The sequence below is a fragment of the Sardina pilchardus genome, chromosome 6 (assembly GCF_963854185.1).
Source record: "Sardina pilchardus chromosome 6, fSarPil1.1, whole genome shotgun sequence".
In the NCBI taxonomy this organism is placed as follows: domain Eukaryota; kingdom Metazoa; phylum Chordata; class Actinopteri; order Clupeiformes; family Clupeidae; genus Sardina; species Sardina pilchardus.
Window position 1 is genome coordinate 4,378,169 of NC_084999.1, and position 20,000 is coordinate 4,398,168.

The 20,000-nt window shown below is 44.8% G+C and overlaps 1 protein-coding gene across 1 annotated transcript in view; it reads left to right on the forward strand.

Annotated features, from left to right (window-relative positions):
- The window catches only part of triob (trio Rho guanine nucleotide exchange factor b), a 93,411-nt gene that overhangs the window by 47,271 nt on the left and 26,140 nt on the right, over positions 1-20,000 (forward strand). Inside the window, exons 15-28 of the mRNA XM_062537915.1 lie at positions 3,168-3,334; positions 5,613-5,732; positions 8,355-8,546; positions 9,104-9,253; positions 11,574-11,688; positions 12,372-12,487; positions 12,864-12,986; positions 13,179-13,373; positions 14,055-14,170; positions 16,043-16,109; positions 16,611-16,720; positions 16,898-16,967; positions 17,782-17,871; positions 19,526-19,618. Coding sequence (XP_062393899.1) covers positions 3,168-3,334; positions 5,613-5,732; positions 8,355-8,546; positions 9,104-9,253; positions 11,574-11,688; positions 12,372-12,487; positions 12,864-12,986; positions 13,179-13,373; positions 14,055-14,170; positions 16,043-16,109; positions 16,611-16,720; positions 16,898-16,967; positions 17,782-17,871; positions 19,526-19,618 — 1,724 coding nt within the window. The remainder of the gene's footprint in view (positions 1-3,167; positions 3,335-5,612; positions 5,733-8,354; positions 8,547-9,103; positions 9,254-11,573; positions 11,689-12,371; positions 12,488-12,863; positions 12,987-13,178; positions 13,374-14,054; positions 14,171-16,042; positions 16,110-16,610; positions 16,721-16,897; positions 16,968-17,781; positions 17,872-19,525; positions 19,619-20,000) is intronic.

Sequence of the window (20,000 nt, forward strand, 5' to 3'; positions counted from 1 at the left end):
TTTGCCTCTGATGAAAAGTTTAGGCAAATTGGCAAAGTTTTGTAAAAGCACTCAGTATTACAATGTAACAGTACCCACAAATACATAATGCAAGTACAAATATAGCCGCAAGCGGCGATGGCGGGCCCGAGCACCAGCGGTGCGGAGACCTGTGAGATTTTGGAATCTAACAAAGCAACATGTGCATGTTGGTGGGCATGTGCATGAGCAACACACATGCCCACCAAATTTGGTCAATTTTCCCGAATGTATGTGTCAGCCACAACAGACAATATGCTAGGTAGCGCTATAGAGTCCCTAAGCCACACCCTAGGCCAGAGCTCTATCTCTGACTATCGATAGCAATAACGCTAGACAGACACAGACAGAGGGGGTAGAGACAAATGGATCAATAGAATAGAATACACACTTTTTTGATCCCGTGAGGGAAATTTATTTCTCTGCATGTAACCCAATTTAACCAAATTAGTGAACACACACAGCACACAGTGAACACACAGTGAGGTGAATCACACACTGACCCAGAGCAGTGAGCTGCCTGCCCAACCAGCGGTGCTGGGGGAGCAGTGAGGGGTTAGGTGCCTTGCTCAAGGGCACTTTAGTGGTGGACTGGTTGGGGATTGAACCGGCAACCTTCCAGTTACAAGCCCCAAGCCCTAACCAGTAGGCCACGGCTGCCCAGAGGGAAGGAGGGAGGGAGGAAAGAGGGAGGGAGGGTGTGTGTGTGTGTGTGTTTGTGTGTGTGTGTGTGTGTGTGTGTGTGTGTGTGTGTGTGTGTGTGTGTGTGTGCGTTTGTGTGTGTGTGTGTGTGTGTGTGTGTGTGTGTGCGCGCGCGTGCGTGCGTGAGAGAGAGAGAGAATGACGGGGGAGGGGTGAGAGAGTGTCTGTGAGTCTGTGTAGAGAAGTAGCAGGGGACGAGAGAGACATGCAGCTGAGAGAGAGGGCACCTACTCCTGCTCAGCTAAATGGATGGAGTATATGACACATGCAAACACAAATAAACCTAAATACTCACTTACTGTGAACATGGCTAAAGTCAAAATTTCAAAATTGCAGCATAGGTTGATATGATTATAATTATTCGTCAACTCGCTTCAAAATATTTTAGCTAAAACTGTGTCCACCACAATCATTAATGCACTTTTAAAAAACACAAACAACACCAAATTCAAAACTTTGCATATGACTGTCACTACAAACACACTAACTAATACTCCATCAAATTTCATCCAAATTAGTCACTGTTTTCTACCTATAACACCAACTTTTTGTTTCTTTTACAAGACACCTAGATTCAAACCTTCGCCATTTCAGTATACTTTTGTATACTTTTTAATATACTATACTCAGAGCAGTGAGCTGCCTGCCCAACCAGCGGCGCTCAGGGAGCAGTCAGGGGTTAGGTGCCTTGCTCAAGGGCACTTCAGCTGTGGACTGGTCAGGGATCGAACCGGCAATCCTCCGGCTACAAGCCCCAAGCCCTAACCAGTAGGCCACGGTTGCCCAAAGGGTGTGTGTGTGTGTGTGTGTGTGTGTGTGTGTGTGTGTGTGTGTGTGTGTGTGTGTGTGTGTGTGTGTGTGTGTGTGTGTGTGTGTGTGTGTGTGTGTGTGTGTGTGTGTGTGTGTGTGTGTGTGTGTGTGTGTGTGTGTGTGTGTGTGTGTGTGTGTGTGTGTGTGTGTGTCTGTGTCTGTGTCTGTGTCTGTGTCTGTGTGTCTGTGTGTCTGTGTGTGTGTCTGTGTCTGAGTCTCTGTGTGGAAAGCGGGGGAGGTTAGAGAGACATCCAGCTGGGAGAGAGGGGAGGGGTGGGAAGAACTGTGGGGGAGGGAAACAGACTAGAGTGGGTGAGCCACAGTGAGGGAGCAAGACCATGCGCGGCTAGGAACAGAGACCTATAAAAACCTAATAAACCTAAATATCTCACTTTCTGTTAACATGGTTGAAATCAAAATTGCAGCATAGGTTGATATGATTATAATTATTCATCAACTCGCTTCAAAATATTTTAGCTAAAACTGTGTCCACCACAATCATTAATGTGCTTTTAAAAAACACAAACAACACCAAATTCAAAACTTTGTATATGACTGTCACTACAAACACACTAACTAATACTCCATCAAATTTCATCCAAATTAGTCACTGTTTTCTGCCTATAACACCAACTTTTTGTTTCTTTTATAAGACACCTAGATTCAAACCTTCGCCATTTCAATATACTTTTGAAATTCAAAAATCTGGTCGCAATTCCTCTCAGGCAACCCCTCAAGATCATTTTAGTGCTTAAATGACATAATTTCAAACATGATGTGCAAAAATCAGACAATCTCACATAATTCAAATTCTTCTAAGATTCACTATATAGTTTAAATGTAAAACTTGTTCAGAATAATACAACACACATGTCCACCAAATTTGGTTCATTTCCGTGAATGTATGCGTCAACCACAGTAGACGGCGCGCTAGGTGGCGCTATACAGTCCCTGAGCCACACCCTAGGCCAAACCTTTGTCTCTAAGTACAGTTAACAATTCCACATCTAGATGCCAAATTACAAGAGTTTTAGTGCATGTCAAGTTGGTGAAAAAGGGCGAAAAAGTTAAGAGTAAGAGGAATAGAAGTATAATAATAATAATAATAATAATCTGAGCAAAAACAATAGGGCCTTGCACCTACGGTGCAGCCACTTTCAGTGGCCGCACCTCGGTGCTCGGGCCCTAATGATAGTACCTGATAGTACATGTTGTTACACAGGTTGTACCTCTGTACCTAATTAGGTAGGTACACTGTAACAGCGACACATTAAAATAAAGTGTTAACCAAATATCATTTTGTGTATTGAGTAATGTAAATTGTGTAATGTTTTAAGCCTCTGTGCCTTCAGGTGTTGAGCTGCTGTGTGATGCTTGTATACTTGAATTTCCCCTTGGGAATCAATAAAGTATCTATCTATCTATCTATCTATCTATCTATCTACAGTATCTATCTATTTCTCTATCTCTCTTGTAAATTTGGTAATATTTTAATCCTGTGTGTGTGCTCAGGTATGGAGCTTGTGTGTGATGCTAGTATATTGTGTAATATTTAACCCTGTGTGTGTGTGCTCAGGTGTGGAGCTTGTGTGTGAGGCTTGTACATTGTGTAATGTTGTAACCCTGTACCTGCTCAGGTGTGGAGCTGCTGTGTGAGCGCGAGCAGGATGTCCCTGGACGCGTGCAGGACCTGCTGGAGTTCCTGCAGCAGAAACAGCAGGAGCTGGACGCCAACGCAGAGCAGCAGAGGCTGCAGCTGGAGCAGACCGCTCAACTGCGCCACCTACAGGCACAGGTCAAACAGGTAAACACTCACACTCAAACACACACACACACACACACACACACACACACACACACACACACACACACACACAGGTAAACAAACCCACACAGGTAAATAAACATGCACAAACACACTCACACACACTCACACACACACACAGGTAAACAAACCCACACAGGTAAATAAACATGCACAAACACACGCACACACACGCACACACACAAACCTCAACAACATGGCAGCAAGTGCAGCCAGAAACACCTCTGTAGGTACAAATAACTACATGCCTCACACACATACTTATACATGTGTAATGGAGATGTCTACCAAGTACCAACGACCAACTAGGGTTGTGCCGATCGTGATGGTTGACAGATATCACGATGGAAAGCAACCATCGTGATGCCACGCCCCCACTTATTTCTACTGCAGACTAAGCTAAAATATTAAAAAAATAAAAACGTTTCCTTGGAAATGAAATTGATCCTAGAACTGATGCACATGTAGGGTGCTTAAGAGGCTGTCAGCCAAACAGTGCAAAATTAAAAAACATATTAGTCTGAGACCGTCTTGTTCAAATAAGTCCTCCTTGCAACGTGAATGTGTTATTGTCTTTTTTAGGCTACATGTCTCGCAGTGTAGCCTACATTGAACGCAAAACATGTAGCCTAATAATGTTTAAGAATGAAGTAGTGCAAATGAATTATTATTGTTACGACTAGGACATTCTAGCTCTAATTTCTTGCGAGGCTACAACACTGAAGCGCCGAATGCGTTCTCCACCGTGTTAAAATAAACCATTTATTTCGTTATCGTTATCAGAAGCTATAGCCTACGTCTTTCACTGTAATGCTTGTATTTCACGCATTTGCCTTTAGCAAAAGCCCCAGCAGCGGAGTGGCAATCGGGATTCGTTAGGCTATTTGTAAAAGTTGTTTAGCCTACTTCAACTGTTATTTAATTCGACTTGACTGCGCGATCGCAGCCTACTTTCACTTTCTGCTGCCCTCATAGTCGGCAAGCCGGTAGCCTAATGGGATGCGTAACATATGAGTTAGGTACAGACTGGGCTATTCAAGATTTTAGATGAGTGACCGCGAGGTTTTTTGCGAGGCCCAGCGAATGTAATATACCGCTGGTTGGTGTAAGCAGGTGTTTACTGTAGATTGGCTGTCTGTCGGTCTCTTACTAGGATTTTCTTGGAGCAGACCTTCCACACAGTAGCCCAGTCAGTATCTCTTAGCTGTCCACTTTCACCAGGCCATATAGCCTATATAATATTTAATATAGGCCATATATAGCCTATAATATAATATATTTATTTACAACCCCCCCCCCCCCCCCCCCCCCCCCCCCCCCGACGACGATATCGTCCATCGCGATGTTTTACTGTACACATCATCATATGCCAATTAAGGGGACATCGCCCAACCCTACGACCAACACACATATACACCACACCCACACATACCCAACCATACACACACTTAATTGGGCATGCTAAGTTGATGGTAAGACATACTGTATACATTGTATTGCATTACATAGTGTGTTCATTTAGTGTCATCAGCCATGCTGTTCTGGATGATATCACTGCTAGGGTTAGTGATCTGGGAGTTAATGGGCAAGCTGCTAATTCTCCAGATAGCATTAAGTAACAGACATGCAAGATAAACTCCTATGTGGGGGGGGGGGGTATGTGTGTGGGTTTATATATGTGGATGTGTGTGTGTGTGTGTGTGTGTGCGTGTGTGTGATCTATGTGTGTGTGTGTGTGTGTGTGTGTACGTGGTGTGTATGATCTATGTATATGTATGTATGTGGTGTGTGTGTGTGTGTGTGTGAGAGAGAGAGAGAGAGAGAGAGGGAGAGAGAGAGAGAGTGCACGTGTGCACTGGCTGTATGTTTTATGGATTAATCCTGTGGGGCTGGCCGGCCTGTAAACTAGGACACACGCAGAATGCGCTTATCTCATCTCATCCCTCCATTTTAGTTATTTACTTTATTTATTTATATACTTTTGATTTTCCACCTCTCTCTTTCCCTCTTTCTCTCTCTCTTCCCCTCTTTCCCTCTCTCTCTCCCCCTTGCTCTCTCTTTTTCTCTTTCCCTCTGCCTCTCTGTCTTTCTCCCTCTGTGTGTGTGTGTGTGACCTGGCAGTGATCAAAAATGTTCATCTAGCCAAGACATGTTGCCATATCTGTTTTTTTGTGGGACTGTAATCATATCAAGGCTGACGCTGACCTTCTCTTGTGCATGTGTGTGTGTGTGTGTGTGTGTGTGTGTGTGTGTGCAGGTTCTGGGTTGGATCAGGAATGGGGAGTCCATGCTAAATGCAGCAGTGATCAGCGCCAGCTCTTTAGAGGAGGCAGAGCAGCTGCAGAGAGAACATGAACAGTTTCAACACTCAATTGAGGTAAGTAGTTCACACACACACACACACAGACACACACACACACACACACACACACACACGCGCGCGCACACACACACACACGCACACACACACACACACACACACACACACACACACACAGACACACACACACAGACACACACACACACACACACACACACACACACACACACACACACACACACAGACACACACACACACACACACACACACACACACACACACGCACACGCACACGCACACGCACACGCACACGCACACACACACACACAGACACACACACACACACACACACACACATGCAAATCACACACACACAGCTCTCAGTCTCCTTTAATCTCTCAATCACAGCCAGCAAAGGGAAGAAAAACAAATACACGTGCACAGTGGTTGGGAAAAGTTGCAGATACAGTAGCTGGGAATCCCACATGCGTGACTGTTGAGTCATGCATGTACAGTATGTACTTTACAGTATGTTTGGCTGGCAGTGGCGGCCCTGGCCCTCTCATGGTGCCTGCTCTGCTGACCCCCCCCCCCCCCCCCCCCCGCCAGCCAGCGCAGTGGACTGGTGAACATGCATATTACAGTAAATCGTGTCTTTCCCTCTTGGACTTAAATCTCAAGTCACGTTCCTAATCTCTAGCAGTGAGGGTCAAATCAGGTCACATTTGCTGCACATTTGAGTTAGAAAAGCACTGATATGAATAAGCTAGAAAGCAGTACAGTACTCACCATTTATTAATTTAGCAGACACTTTTAGCCAACGTGACTTACATATGCAAGGGCCAGTGTTCCCGGAGCAACTCAGGATGAAGTGCCTTGCTCGAGGTCTCAACGCTGGAACCTACTTTTCAGGCTACTGCATGCTAGCCCAGCTCCTTAGGCTACTACGCCACCGCCACCCACTCCATCTGTGCCACATTCAATATCAGTGGCCAGTATTCTGCAAGCCATTGTAACCAGCTTTAACGTTTGTTGAAACTACTGTAAAACAAACGTTTTTTAAATCACCTTTGAGGTCTGTTAGTGTTGTCGTTGTTCTGAACCCCACACTAAATGGTCAGACTGTGCTGATACAAGTTCATATGAATGAAATTACCTTTTGGCACTGGAGTAGCAGATGCTAACTGTTTGAGGCTAACTCATTAAAGCCTTAGCCTCTGCTTTGACTATGGGAATGATGTGTTGCCCAGCACCTGTGGTTCATCTTGAGGTGTGCGTTTATGGCCTAGGCTTGCAATAGCTGTTTTGGTGTCACAACTTCTCAGGTCTCACCAGGAATCCCACAATGTATGTGTGATTGACAACGGAGGTGGAAAACCGGATTTGAAATATAAACGTTTTGCCGCATATTTCTGTCATCCATTCTCTAGCATAACCCTTCACTCTTCAGATAGATAAGAAGAGAAATTACTTGGGTACTTTGGGGTTAACTGTAACCATTTTCTGAGGCTGTTGAAAACGCACCAAATCACACAATGTGGTCGTTTTGGGTGTCGTGGGTTGTAATAAAGGTTGTCGACGATCAAACTGACTACTTTTTTCATTCGTTTTAAGAGTTTAAAAGAAGAATTTCTAGTTGTCTTGCCAATCGCGCTCCTAGTAGCCTATCCGCTGACGTCGGGTCCCGTAGCAACACAGTAGGCTACAGTTGTATGAGGCTGCTGAGCCTGTCTTGTTGGCGGTGGCCTGTTGGAGGGATTGTAAGAAAAGTTGTAATTGTCAAATCGACTCGTTCTTTTTTATTTCTTCATCTGAAGAGGAGGAGAAGAAGGATTGGCAGCGATTGCGGCCGGGGCAAAAGTATAGTGTGGAGAAACCAGGTCCGCAGAGGTACGGCTCGCCAGCACCTGGGCTACCTTGTTGAGTTTATTATGTGGTGTCAAAACCGCAAGGATGTTTTTCCCCCACAGTATTTTGGCAGCAGCTGCCGCCAAATTCGCCAAATTCTACCCTCCTGCTTGAATCAGACCGTCATCCGCACACAAGGATGTTTTTGACAGTAGGCTAGCCTATGTTGGCAGCAATTGCTAAATTATATCCTCCTGCAGCTTACCCAAGCTAGAAGAAAACCAAAAACTCTCCTCTTAAACTCTTCAAATTAATTTTAAAAGTAGTCAATTTGATTGTTGACGACCTTTATTACACGCTACGACACCCAAAACGACCAAATTGTGTGATTTGATGCACGTTTTAAACGGCCTCAAAAATGGTTACAGTTAACCCCAAAGTACCATTACTTGTGCTAACCAGGTAGACATGCTAAGTAGGGAAATCACTTGTGCTAACCACGTAGACATGCTAAGCTAAGTAGGGAAATCACTTGTGCTAACCAGGAAGATATGCTAAGCTAAGTAAGGAAATCACTTGTGCTAACCAGGAAGATATGCTAAGCTAAGTAAGGAAATCACTTGTGCTAACCAGGAAGAACTCATACACGTTAAGACTTGTACTTTCTGAAGCTGGAGCTGTCCTATGGATTACAGGTATGCATAGGATATGTGAAGGATGTAGAAGTGTGTTGCTGTAACAGTGGCTGTGTACTGACTTTTGGATGGCTGTGCTTTCCTTTGTGGATTCCTCTGCTCTGCTCTGCTCTTCACTCTGTGCTGCGCTCCCCAGAAAACCCACCAGATGGCGCTGCAGGTGCAGCAGCAGGCGGAGGCGCTGCTGCTGGCGGAGCACGCGGAGGCGGAGCTTATCCGCGACTGTGCCGAGAGCGTCGCCGCCCACTGGCAGCAGCTCATGCTCAAGATGGAGGACCGCCTCAAACTCGTCAACGCCGCCGTCGCCTTCTACAAGACCTCCGAGCAGGTGAGTGTGTGTGGACATGTGTGTGTGTGTGTGTGTGTGTGTGTGTGTGTGTGTGTGTGGAGAACCACCTCGAGCCGTCGCCTTCTACAAGACCTCCGAGCAGGTGAGTGTGTGTGGATATGTGTGTGTGTGTGTGTGTGTGTGTGTGTGTGTGTGTGTGTGTGTGTGTGTGTGTGTGTGTGTGTGTGTGGAGAACCACCTCGAGCCGTCGCCTTCTACAAGACCTCCGAGCAGGTGAGTGTGTGTGGATATGTGTGTGTGTGTGTGTGTGTGTGTGTGTGGAGAACCACCTTGAGCCGTTGCCTTCTACAAGACCTCCGAGCAGGTGAGTGTGTGTGTGTGTGTGTGTGTGTGTTTGTTGGGTGTGGGAGAAGTATCGGGTAGGGGTGTGTGTGTGTGTGTGTGTGTGTCAATCGGGTGTGTGATCCATTGTGTTTGGGGTCTCAGGTGTGTTTGTGTGTGTGTGTGTGTGTGTGTAATCTATTGTGTTTGGGGTCTCAGGTGTGTGTGTGTGTGTGTGTGTGTGTGTGTGTGATATATTGTGTGTGTGATCTCAGGTGTGTGGTGTGCTGGAGAGTCTGGAGGAGGAGTACCAGCACGAGGAGGACTGGTGTGGGGGCGGGGACAAACTAGGCTCCACCTCCGAGAATGACCATGTGACCCCGATGATCAGCAAGCACCTGGAGCAGAAGGAGGCCTTCCTCAAGGTATCAGACGTGTTGCCATGGAGACCGGCACTCATCCCATAAACTCACAATAGACTGTTTTTTGTTAGGAATTATTGTCAGCACTGTGCAGGGTTCGTACGGGTGCTTGAAATCCATGAAAATGCTTGGATTTTAATGTGGTGTTTTCAAGGTTTGAAAAATGCTTGGATTTGGGGTAAAATGCTTGTTAATGCTTGAAAGTGCTAGGCCTACATATTTCTCGGCAGTCTGACTCAATAGACGGAAAATAAAATTAATTTGCTGTATAATAGGCCGCTGACAATGACGACGGGTTTGGTGCTTCTTTCATTCATATCACTCCGCAAGCCTTGTCCGTTCTCTAGTGGATTTCATTGAAAGTGAAAGCAGACGTGTGTTGATGAATGTTTGATGCAAGTTCGATGTGTGTGGTGAACAATTTATTTCTTAGCAGAAGCCATGAAACGGTAAAGCTCAAATTATTTATTTAAAAGACATCATTTATGAAGTTGTTGGCTTTGCCACGCATTCACGTCCAGTTTGACGTGTCTGGATTTTGCGCTAATGACAGCAATCTCGTGATGGCGATATTGACTTTTCATTTCTGCGCTTGTAAACTAGTCTAGGCTACTGTGCTTGAAGTTAGCTGTGACAGACTAGCCTACTGGTTTTCATCGTTTTAGCCACAAAGCCTTACCTTAGGTCAACTAAATTGTTTAGGTAACACCTTGTCACGGAGGTGAACGCGTTTTTCCAGCCGTTCACCTCCGTGCGCCCCATGTCATTCAAAACATATTTCGGGATAGTCATCTCACTATGAGAAAACGTATGTACTTTATGCTAAGAAATTAACAGGTTGGCATTCTGGGTAAACATCAGTCTTGCACATAATATTGAGATGATTTTTTAGTGGAAATGGCCTACTGTAGCATTGTTCTGATAGATGAAAAAAGTCGCCTATTTAAAGGCACAGTCTGAATTGTAATCCTATAGCTCTCCATTTAGTGTGTGGACTTGAACAACTAGTGATGTAGCCTATAAACAGAGAGGTGTTAGGACATGTTACTTTGGAAGGAGAGGGAGTGGTGCAATTTGATTTTCTTTGGAACTTAAATATAATCAAGCAACCTCTTCAAACAGCATCAATATCAATAGGCCTATGGTTCACTATATTGTACAGGGGCAGGCTATATGTTATCAAGTTGGCCTAAATGTAGTCAAAATGATAACTTTATGTTAGTTTAAGTTAAAACAAAACATGTTATGAACTGAGAAAGTTCATGGTTCTACATCATTGTTGGCAAAATGATCATGATAGCCTACATATTTCAGCCATATCTGGTTTAGTTTTGAGTAGGCCTAGGCTACTTTGCTATAAATGAGTTATAGACTTTATATATATATACATAGGCTATATTGTAGTATGTTATAATGTTTGAAATATATGTATCACAGTTTATCAATAGTTCTCATAAAAGTCATCTGATGTCATCATTTAAGGGGTTATTTTTCTAAAAAATTCTCCTGGGGGTGTTGGGTATATTTTCCTCTTTTTTTGTCCTTTGCCAATCACACTCCTGAAATATGGTATGAATCAATCCATGCTGTTCAACACCATCGAGTGCTGTCAGTAAGAAAAAGAACAAGGAAACTTTATATGACATAGACCAAATAGAGCAGCAGCAAACACTAATGAAATGGGGCACACTCATTTTCAATGCCCCATTCAGTTAACCTAATGATAGCTGCTGGTTCTGTATTCGGTTTAAGCCTACCTTACACTGGCAAGATTTGGGAAAGATTCTTGAAAGATTGTAGTCTTTTGAGTAAAGCTTGAATGAGGTGCATTAGTTAAAAGACTACAGTCTTTCAGAAATCTTTCCCAAATCTTGTCAGTGTAAGGTAGGCTTTAGGTTGTATCAAATTTTCTGGATCTTTGTCCTCAGAGTGACCTCAAACAACAGGGCTTTGGATTTGTTCACGCTTGATTTCGGTACTGGAAAACTCATCTTGAAAGTCCTTAAAAAGTGCTTGAATTTGGCCATGAAAAAGGTTTACGAACCCTGACTGTGATATTGTATATTTTTCTATTCATATTTGTATATAATAAAACGCATACAGACTCTCCAAATATAGGCAAACATACATTAGATACATTAGACAGCACTGTTATTTTATGCTATATTTATTATTTGTATTTTTATATAATTAAGCGCATACAGACTCTCCTAATATAGGCCAACGTACGTTAGATGCTTCCTGTATACGTCTGCTCTGGTGATTGATGATTGGCTGCCTGCCCCGCCTGTCTTGTGACCGAGTGTCTCTGATTGGTGCGCAGGCCTGCACGCTGGCCAGACGGAACGCGGACGTCTTCCTGAAGTACCTGCAGCGCTGCAGCCTGCACCTGCCCGCTGAGCCTGGCCACTGCACCGACACCCAGCAGCAAGTCCGCAGTACGCGCTCTTCATCCTCACACTCCTCCATACTCCTCTCTCAGCATCCTCTTCCTCGCTTCTCCCTCCTCTTACTCATCCCTCGCTCTTCTGCTACCCTCTGCAACCCTCCTCTTCCTCATCCCTCGCTCTTCTGCTACCCTCCTCTTCCTCATCCCTCGCTCTTCTGCTACCCTCCTCTTCCTCATCCCTCGCTCTTCTGCAACCCTCCTCTTCCTCATCCCTCGCTCTTCTGCTACCCTCCTCTTCCTCGTCATGCTCACTCTTCTGCAACCCTCGTCTTCCTCGTCATGCTCACTCTTCTGCAACCCTCCTCTTCCTCGTCATGCTCGCTCTTCTGCAACCCTCCTCTTCCTCATCCCTCGCTCTTCTGCAACCCTCCTCTTCCTCGTACCTCGCTCTTCTGCTACCCTCCTCTTCCTCGTCATGTTCGCTCTTCTTAGTCCTAGCTAATGTGTGTGTGTGTGTGTGTGTGTGTGCGTGTTAGTGTGTGTGTGGGTGTGTGCATCTCAGCTACCGTACTTCGCGCTCTTCATCTCCAAACATCATCTTCCTCCTCACAGGATACTTACTCTTCTCCAACCCTCTTCCTCATTTCCTTAGTCTTGTACTCTTATACTGCCTGCCTCTGACATACATGTGTGTGTGTGTGTGTGTGTGTGTGTGTGTGTGTGTCTGTGCAGCTATCTTGAGTGAACTGCTACAAAGAGAGAACCGCGTTTTGCACTTCTGGACCTTGAGGAAGAGGAGACTGGACCAGTGCCACCAGTATGTGATGTTCGAACGAACGGCTAAGCAGGTCAGTGTCAGACACACACACACACACACACACCAAATGCCAATTTGGGCCGATAAGAGTGTGTCTGTAATTGAGTACTTCAGAAATGAGAAGTGGGCTACTTCAGATACTTCAGTACACAGCAGCGCTGATGAACACACACTCACTCTCTCACACACACACACACACTCACACACACACACACACACACATACACACACACACATGCATACACACACACACACACACACACACACACACACACACACACTCACTCTCTCACACACGTACACACACACACATGCACACACACACACACACACACACACACACACACACACACACACACACACACACACACACACACACACTCACCCACCTCTGCTTCCTTCCTCAGCTGCTGGACTGGCTCCATGACACGGGAGAGTTCTATATGTCCACACACACATCCACAGGCTCCAGTCTTCAACACACACGCCAGCTGCTGACAGAACATGAGGAGTTTCACATCTCAGCAAAGGTAAAACATAAACATACACACACACACACACACACACACTTATACCCACTCAAACACATGCATACCGGTACACACACATCACAAACATACAAACACACATGTATGTTTATATCTACACACACACACACACACACACACACACTGCTATGATGAGGCCTTGACCTTGACCCTTTGGCGTTTGCCCTTGAGCAGCAGAACCGGGAGCGCGTGGCCGTGTTGCTCCAGCTGGCCGACGGCTTCCGAGAGAAAGGCCACGCCCACACGGCTGAGATCCAGAAGTGGGCGGGGCTAGTGGAGCATCGCCATAGCGACTTCTGGCTGCGTCTGGAGATCCGTGGAGCATCGCTGGAGGAGTCTCTGGGCCTGTCTTCTGAGACCACCAGCTTGGTGAGTGTGTGTGTGTGTGTGTGTGTGTGTGTGTGTGTGTGTGTGTGTGTGTGTGTGTGTGTGTGTGTGTGTGTGTATGTGTGTGTGTGTGTGTTCAATATTGCATTTTTTCTCAGTTGTTTTGGTGTATTTCTCAAATCATAATGCACATTTGCACAGAAAAATTTATATCCCAGTAAACAGCAGATTCTCTATGGAGATTCTTTATGGTTTCCCGAACTAGTAATAGTACACAGTACCTTTGTGTATCTTGCTCAAAATGCTTAATCTGTCTCAAAAGCAAGTATTTGTTCCAATGAAAGTGTCAGTACAATCAAGATGCTTTGTCTTGTTATATGTATAATATGTTTATTCTGTTAGTATTTTCTTATGAACAATCCAATTTCTTTTATGGGGTAGGATTATTCAGCATTGAGCCAGTGTAGTGCGTTTTGATCAACAAGACATTAGCAAGAGATCTGTTTGTTGGGGAGCAACTGCTTTAATTTTGAGCACCAGTGATAAGATGATATAGAGTTTGAACAAACAGTTTTGAGAAATGTGCCAGATTGAAAATCTGATCATAATGGAAGTGATGCTGATGCAGTGTGGGCCACAATGAGTCATGCATGGCTGAGTTCCCTCTCACACACACACACACACATCTGTATCTCTCTCACACACACATCTGTGTCCTCTCAGAGTGAAGACGTCCAGCTCGAGCTCACACCCACCAGTGCCTCGGGGTCAGAGGTCAAGCTCCGGGAGGCAGCACATGAGCTCAACGAGGAGAAACGCAAGTCGGCCCGCAGGAAAGAGTATGAGTCACCCACTAACCCTTTAACACTACTGCTCCATAGGGATCACTCAGTAACCCTTTAACACTACTGCTCCATAGGGGTCACCCACTAACCCTTTAACACTACTGCTCCATAGGGGTCACTAACCCTTTACAGTAACACTACTGCTCCATAGGGGTCACCCACTAACCCTTTAACACTACTGCTCCATAGGGGTCACCCACTAACCCTTTAACACTACTGCTCCATAGGGGTCACTCAGTAACCCTTTAACACTACTGCTCCATAGGGGTCACTCAGTAACCCTTTAACACTACTGCTCCATAGGGGTCACTCAGTAACCCTTTAACACTACTGCTCCATAGGGGTCATTAACCCTTTAACACTACTGCTCCATAGGGGTCACTCAGTAACCCTTTAACACTACTGCTCCATAGGGGTCATTAACCCTTTAACACTACTGCTCCATAGGGGTCACTAACCCTTTACAGTAACACTACTGCTCCATAGGGGTCACCTATTAACCCTTTAACACTACTGCTCCATAGGGGTCACCTATTAACCCTTTAACACTACTGCTCCATAGGGGTCACCTATTAACCCTTTAACACTACTGCTCCATAGGGGTCACTAACCCTTTACAGTAACACTACTGCTCCATAGGGGTCACCTATTAACCCTTTAACACTACTGCTCCATAGGGGTCACTAACCCTTTAACACTACTGCTCCATAGGGGTCACTAACCCTTTAACACTACTGCTCCATAGGGGTCACTCAGTAACCCTTTAACACTACTGCTCCATAGGGGTCACTCAGTAACCCTTTAACACTACTGCTCCATAGGGGTCATTAACCCTTTAACACTACTGCTCCATAGGGGTCACTAACCCTTTACAGTAACACTACTGCTCCATAGGGGTCACCTATTAACCCTTTAACACTACTGCTCCATAGGGGTCACCTATTAACCCTTTAACACTACTGCTCCATAGAGGTCACTAACCCTTTACAGTAACACTACTGCTCCATAGGGGTCACTAACCCTTTACAGTAACACTACTGCTCCATAGGGGTCACCTATTAACCCTTTAACACTACTGCTCCATAGGGGTCACTAACCCTTTACAGTAACACTACTGCTTCATAGGGGTCACTAACCCTTTGCAGTAACACTACTGCTCCATAGGGGTCACCTATTAACCCTTTAACACTACTGCTCCATAGGGGTCACCCACTACTGCTCCATAGGGGTCACTAGCCCTTTATCACTACTGCTCCAAAGGGGTCACTCAGTAAACCTTTATCAATAGTGCACTAATGTAATAGTGAGGCCTGACTTCCCTGTTTTAGGCCAATGTTTACATCTTGTGCATTTCTCATACTCTGAAGACCCAGTGCACCATCATTTAGTTCTGAGGTGCAGTGGCCTTTAGATATAGTTGTCTGCATCTGAAACTCAGAGATATACAGTATTTCAGACACACCTTCATTTATATTTATACAGTATGCAATGCATACACAGAATACATTTAAAAATAAAACAAAGGGTTCGTCAATTTTTTGGTGGTACATTTTGACATTTAAAACTCAAATGAAAACAGAAACTTTCACTGAAAAACAAAATGATTATTAATTTAAAAATCCTGCCTATAACTTACACAGTATACAGTATGCCACCAGGTGGCGCTGCATACTCTGATTCTGTTTCCGTCCCACTGATGTCAGTGGCTGTAGAGGGGGTGTACAGTAACTGCCTGTTCTTTGTGTCAGTAGTGGTTAGTAAACATGTGAATGCCTGTTATGTGAATGCCTGTTAAATGCTTATTGCCTTTTATTTACTGTGTGTGTGTGTGTGTGTGTGTGTGTGTGTGTGTGTGTGTGTTTTCAGCTTCATCATGGCAGAGCTGCTGCAGACAGAGAAGGCCTATGTCCGAGACCTGCGAGAGTGCATGGACGTGAGTGCACATGCTTGCTCATGCTCAGAGTGAACATTGCTATCAGCGAGCAGGATAGTCTGATATCAGGCACTCAGACCACAAGTCACACTTAGACAGACAAACAGACAGACGCTCAGACCAACAGGCATTGAGATAGACAGTCTGATAGACTAGATCCACTCCAATGTCCATTCCAGCTTGTTTACTATGTAATGTGTTGAGTGTGCTATTTCTGTGTGTGGGTGTGTGTTTGTGTGTGCTATTTGTGTGTGTGGGTGTGTGTTTGTGTGTGATATGTGTGTGTGTGGGTATGTGTTTGTGTGTGCTATGTGTGTGTGTGTATGTGGGTATGTGTTTGTGTGTGTGGGGAGAGATTTGTTCTCCAGTTGTGCAGCTGTGATGGTGCTGAGCTATGAGGTATGATTGGTCCAGTGGCGGCTAAGATGGTGGTGTGGGGTGAAAGGTGTGTGTTGCCATGTCTCTCCTGTCGCGCTGAGGGATCTGCCACCTGTTCCACAGACCTACCTATGGGAGATGAGCTGTGGTGTGGGGGACATCCCCCCAGGAATCCTGAATAAAGAGTACATCATATTCGGCAACATGCAGGACCTCTACGACTTCCACCAGAAGTAAGCACCTCTGGCAGTGGTTATGTTGCTTTTCCTGTTTACTCTCACATGCTCACTCGCCCCCCTTATTTCTGCCCCTCTCTCTTTCTCTTTCTCCCTCCTTCTTTTTATCTGTCTTTCCCCTCTCTCTATCTCTCTCTCTCTCTCTCTCTCTCTCTATCTCTCTCTCTCTTCTAGTATTTTTTTGAAGGAGTTAGAGAAGTATGAGCTCTTGCCAGAGGATGTAGGTCACTGCTTCGTCACATGGGTAAGGAATCTATCTATCTATCTATCTATCTATCTATCTATCTATCTATCTATCTCTATCTCTCTATCTCTCTATCTCTCTATCTATCTATCTCTCTATCTATCTATCTATCTACCTATCTATCTATCTATCTATCTACCTATCTCTCTATCTCTCTATCTCTCTATCTATCTACCTATCTATCTATCTCTCTCTATCTCTCTATCTATCTATCTATCTCTCTCTCTCTCTATCTCTCTCTCTATCTCTCTATCTCTCTATCTATCTCTCTATCTCTCTATCTATCTCTCTATCTACCCAGATGGATAAGAGAGTAGTATGAGAGAATCCATCCATATCAGTATGCTGTGGACAAATGGCTTCCACAGTCAGTACTTTAGAAATACTAGAAATTAGAAGTATCTGAGCTTCACTGCATACAGTACAGTACAGTACGTTTGATATAAAAAGAGCTGACAGACAAACGCTATTTCCTCAGTTCAGATGTAACATACATCATGTCTCTTGGTGCTTGTGCACTTTGAGAGCCAGATTACATGAGACTCAGTCATTGCATAAGCACACTATGTGGGCTGACAGTCTCATGCTTTTAAAGCAACTTGGTGAGGAGAAAGCGGCTGTGTTTGCATAATAGATGCTGGCTAACTTTGAAGGCTTTTGTTGGCTAATGCCATAGAGATTAGTCTAAGTGTTGTCGTTGTCATTGCTGCAGGCTTGGCCCAGACTGATAGGGTGTTCTTGTAGTTTCACATGTGAACACTGGTCTCCACAGGCCTGCTTTAAAAGCGCTGTTGTACATGTCCTCTCTTTGCAGGCAGATAAGTTCCAAATGTATGTCCACTACTGTAAGAATAAACCTGACTCAACACAGCTCATAGTGGAGCAAGCCGGCACTTACTTTGATGTAAGTATACTTAAATACACTACACTATACTACACTACACTACACTACACTACACTACACCACACTACACTACACTACACTACACTACACTACACTACACTACACTACACTACACTACACTACACTATGCTACACTACACTACACTATACTACACTACACTACAGTATACTGCACTATACCACACTACACTACACTATACTACACCACACTACACTACCCTACACTACACTACACTACTACTGCACTGCACCACACTACACTACACTACACTACACTACACTACACTGCTCACCTCACCTCACCTCACCTCACCACGCTGCACAGTACTGCACTATACTATATTATACTATACTATGCTATGCTATACTGTATTACAGTATACTGTGCTTGCTGTGCTGTGATGTGTTGTGCTACACTATCCTACACTACAATAGGCTACACTACAATACACTACTTCAGAAAATTAAACAATGCTTACGTAACTCGCAAACCAAAACTCAGATTAAGTGCACTTCCTGTACCTAATCTGATCCTAATGTGTGTTTTTAAAAAGCCCTCCTGACTTCTGTTAGTGTTTCATGGTTGTGTCCTTGGGGTGCGGGGCTGCTATTGGGAACAGAGCTCCGAGACAGCCCTGCTGAGGAGAAGGCTTTTATAATCACTTGGCCGCGTGGCGTGGCGGTGATTGTCTTGAGTGGGTTGCGATGTTCTCTCCGCCGCTCAGGCGCTCAGCTTCCTGTGGGTTTTTATAGCCGTCCATGTGCCTGTGAGAGTGAGACTACCTGCCAGCTTATCTCTGCGATCTGCTTCCTACAATCACACACACATAAACACCACACAAAGAGAGAAAGAAACACACAGACCCACACACTAACATGTCATAAACATGTCATTGATGGTGTCCTAATCTGTCGCTGCTTGTCGTTAATGATCATGCTGATAAGATAATATGTTGTGTTATGATCACTGTTGCTTGTCTTGACAGCTCTTAGAATATACAGTAGCATAAATCATAGTCATAGAATCAGAATTTGTTAAATCTGTCATGTCAATTGTCAATAATGTCAGTATGACAATGTTATACCATTAGAAACAAAGCATTAGATAACCCCATAAGAGTCATGTTGGGGGTGGGGGGGGGGGGGGGGTTACCTAAGTGTCTTGGCACAGTTTAGGAGACCCACTTAAGATGTCGCTGGTTCAGGTTGAGGTGCCGCAGGTGTAGGTGGCAGGTGAGAAGGTGCTAAGAAGGCAGGTGGCAGAGGTGCAGGATTGCTCTTTCCGTCCGTCTAACTCTCTCTATCCCTCTCTCTGTGTAAGATGAAAGTGAGTAAAGACTTGATATTCGCGACAGCTGACTGTAAGGTGGTTGTAGCCCTAGTCCACCCTGGGTCTGTGTCAAGTGTGTGAGTCAGAGTCTGCTGCTACAGTATGTGTGTGTGTCGCGTGCTCTTTGAGCTCCAGGTCTGCTCAGATGCGTCTGCTCTCTGCAGTAATAATAATTATCTGGTGATTATCATCCTGCTCTGATTGGTGGAGTTCTAGCGCCTCTCTGTCTGAAGCCTGGAGGCTCCTGTGAGGTCTCAATAGCTGTGTCCTCTCTACTGACCCTTCATGTTGTCTTGTCTCCGCCTCCATTACTGACCACACCAGGAGATCCAGCAGAGGCACAGACTTCCAAACTCCATCTCCTCGTACCTGATCAAACCCGTCCAGAGAATCACCAAGTACCAGCTGCTCCTCAAGGTTAGTACCGTTTACACATTGATTATGCCACATTTCTTCAGCTATGAGGTTGATGGAGAGGCTATACATGGGAATCCATTTTTTTTCTTCATTCATCTTTATGATTAAAGCTTGATCTGATTCTGATACATTTTGCTATTGCAGTTGATACACATAATGTAGGTGCGGATGTTTCTTTTTTTTTGTTTTTTTTGCACAAAACACTGTCCTGTGGTTTATACACACTAATACACAGGAACTTACTAAATTACTATAGTCTACAAAAAAAGTCTTTGGGTTCCACACCAGAAGCAGTCTTTAAAGGACATTGACTGACTATTGGCGGTGTACCTCTCTGACGTATTGGCTGTGTACCTCTCTGACGTATTGGCTGTGTACCTCT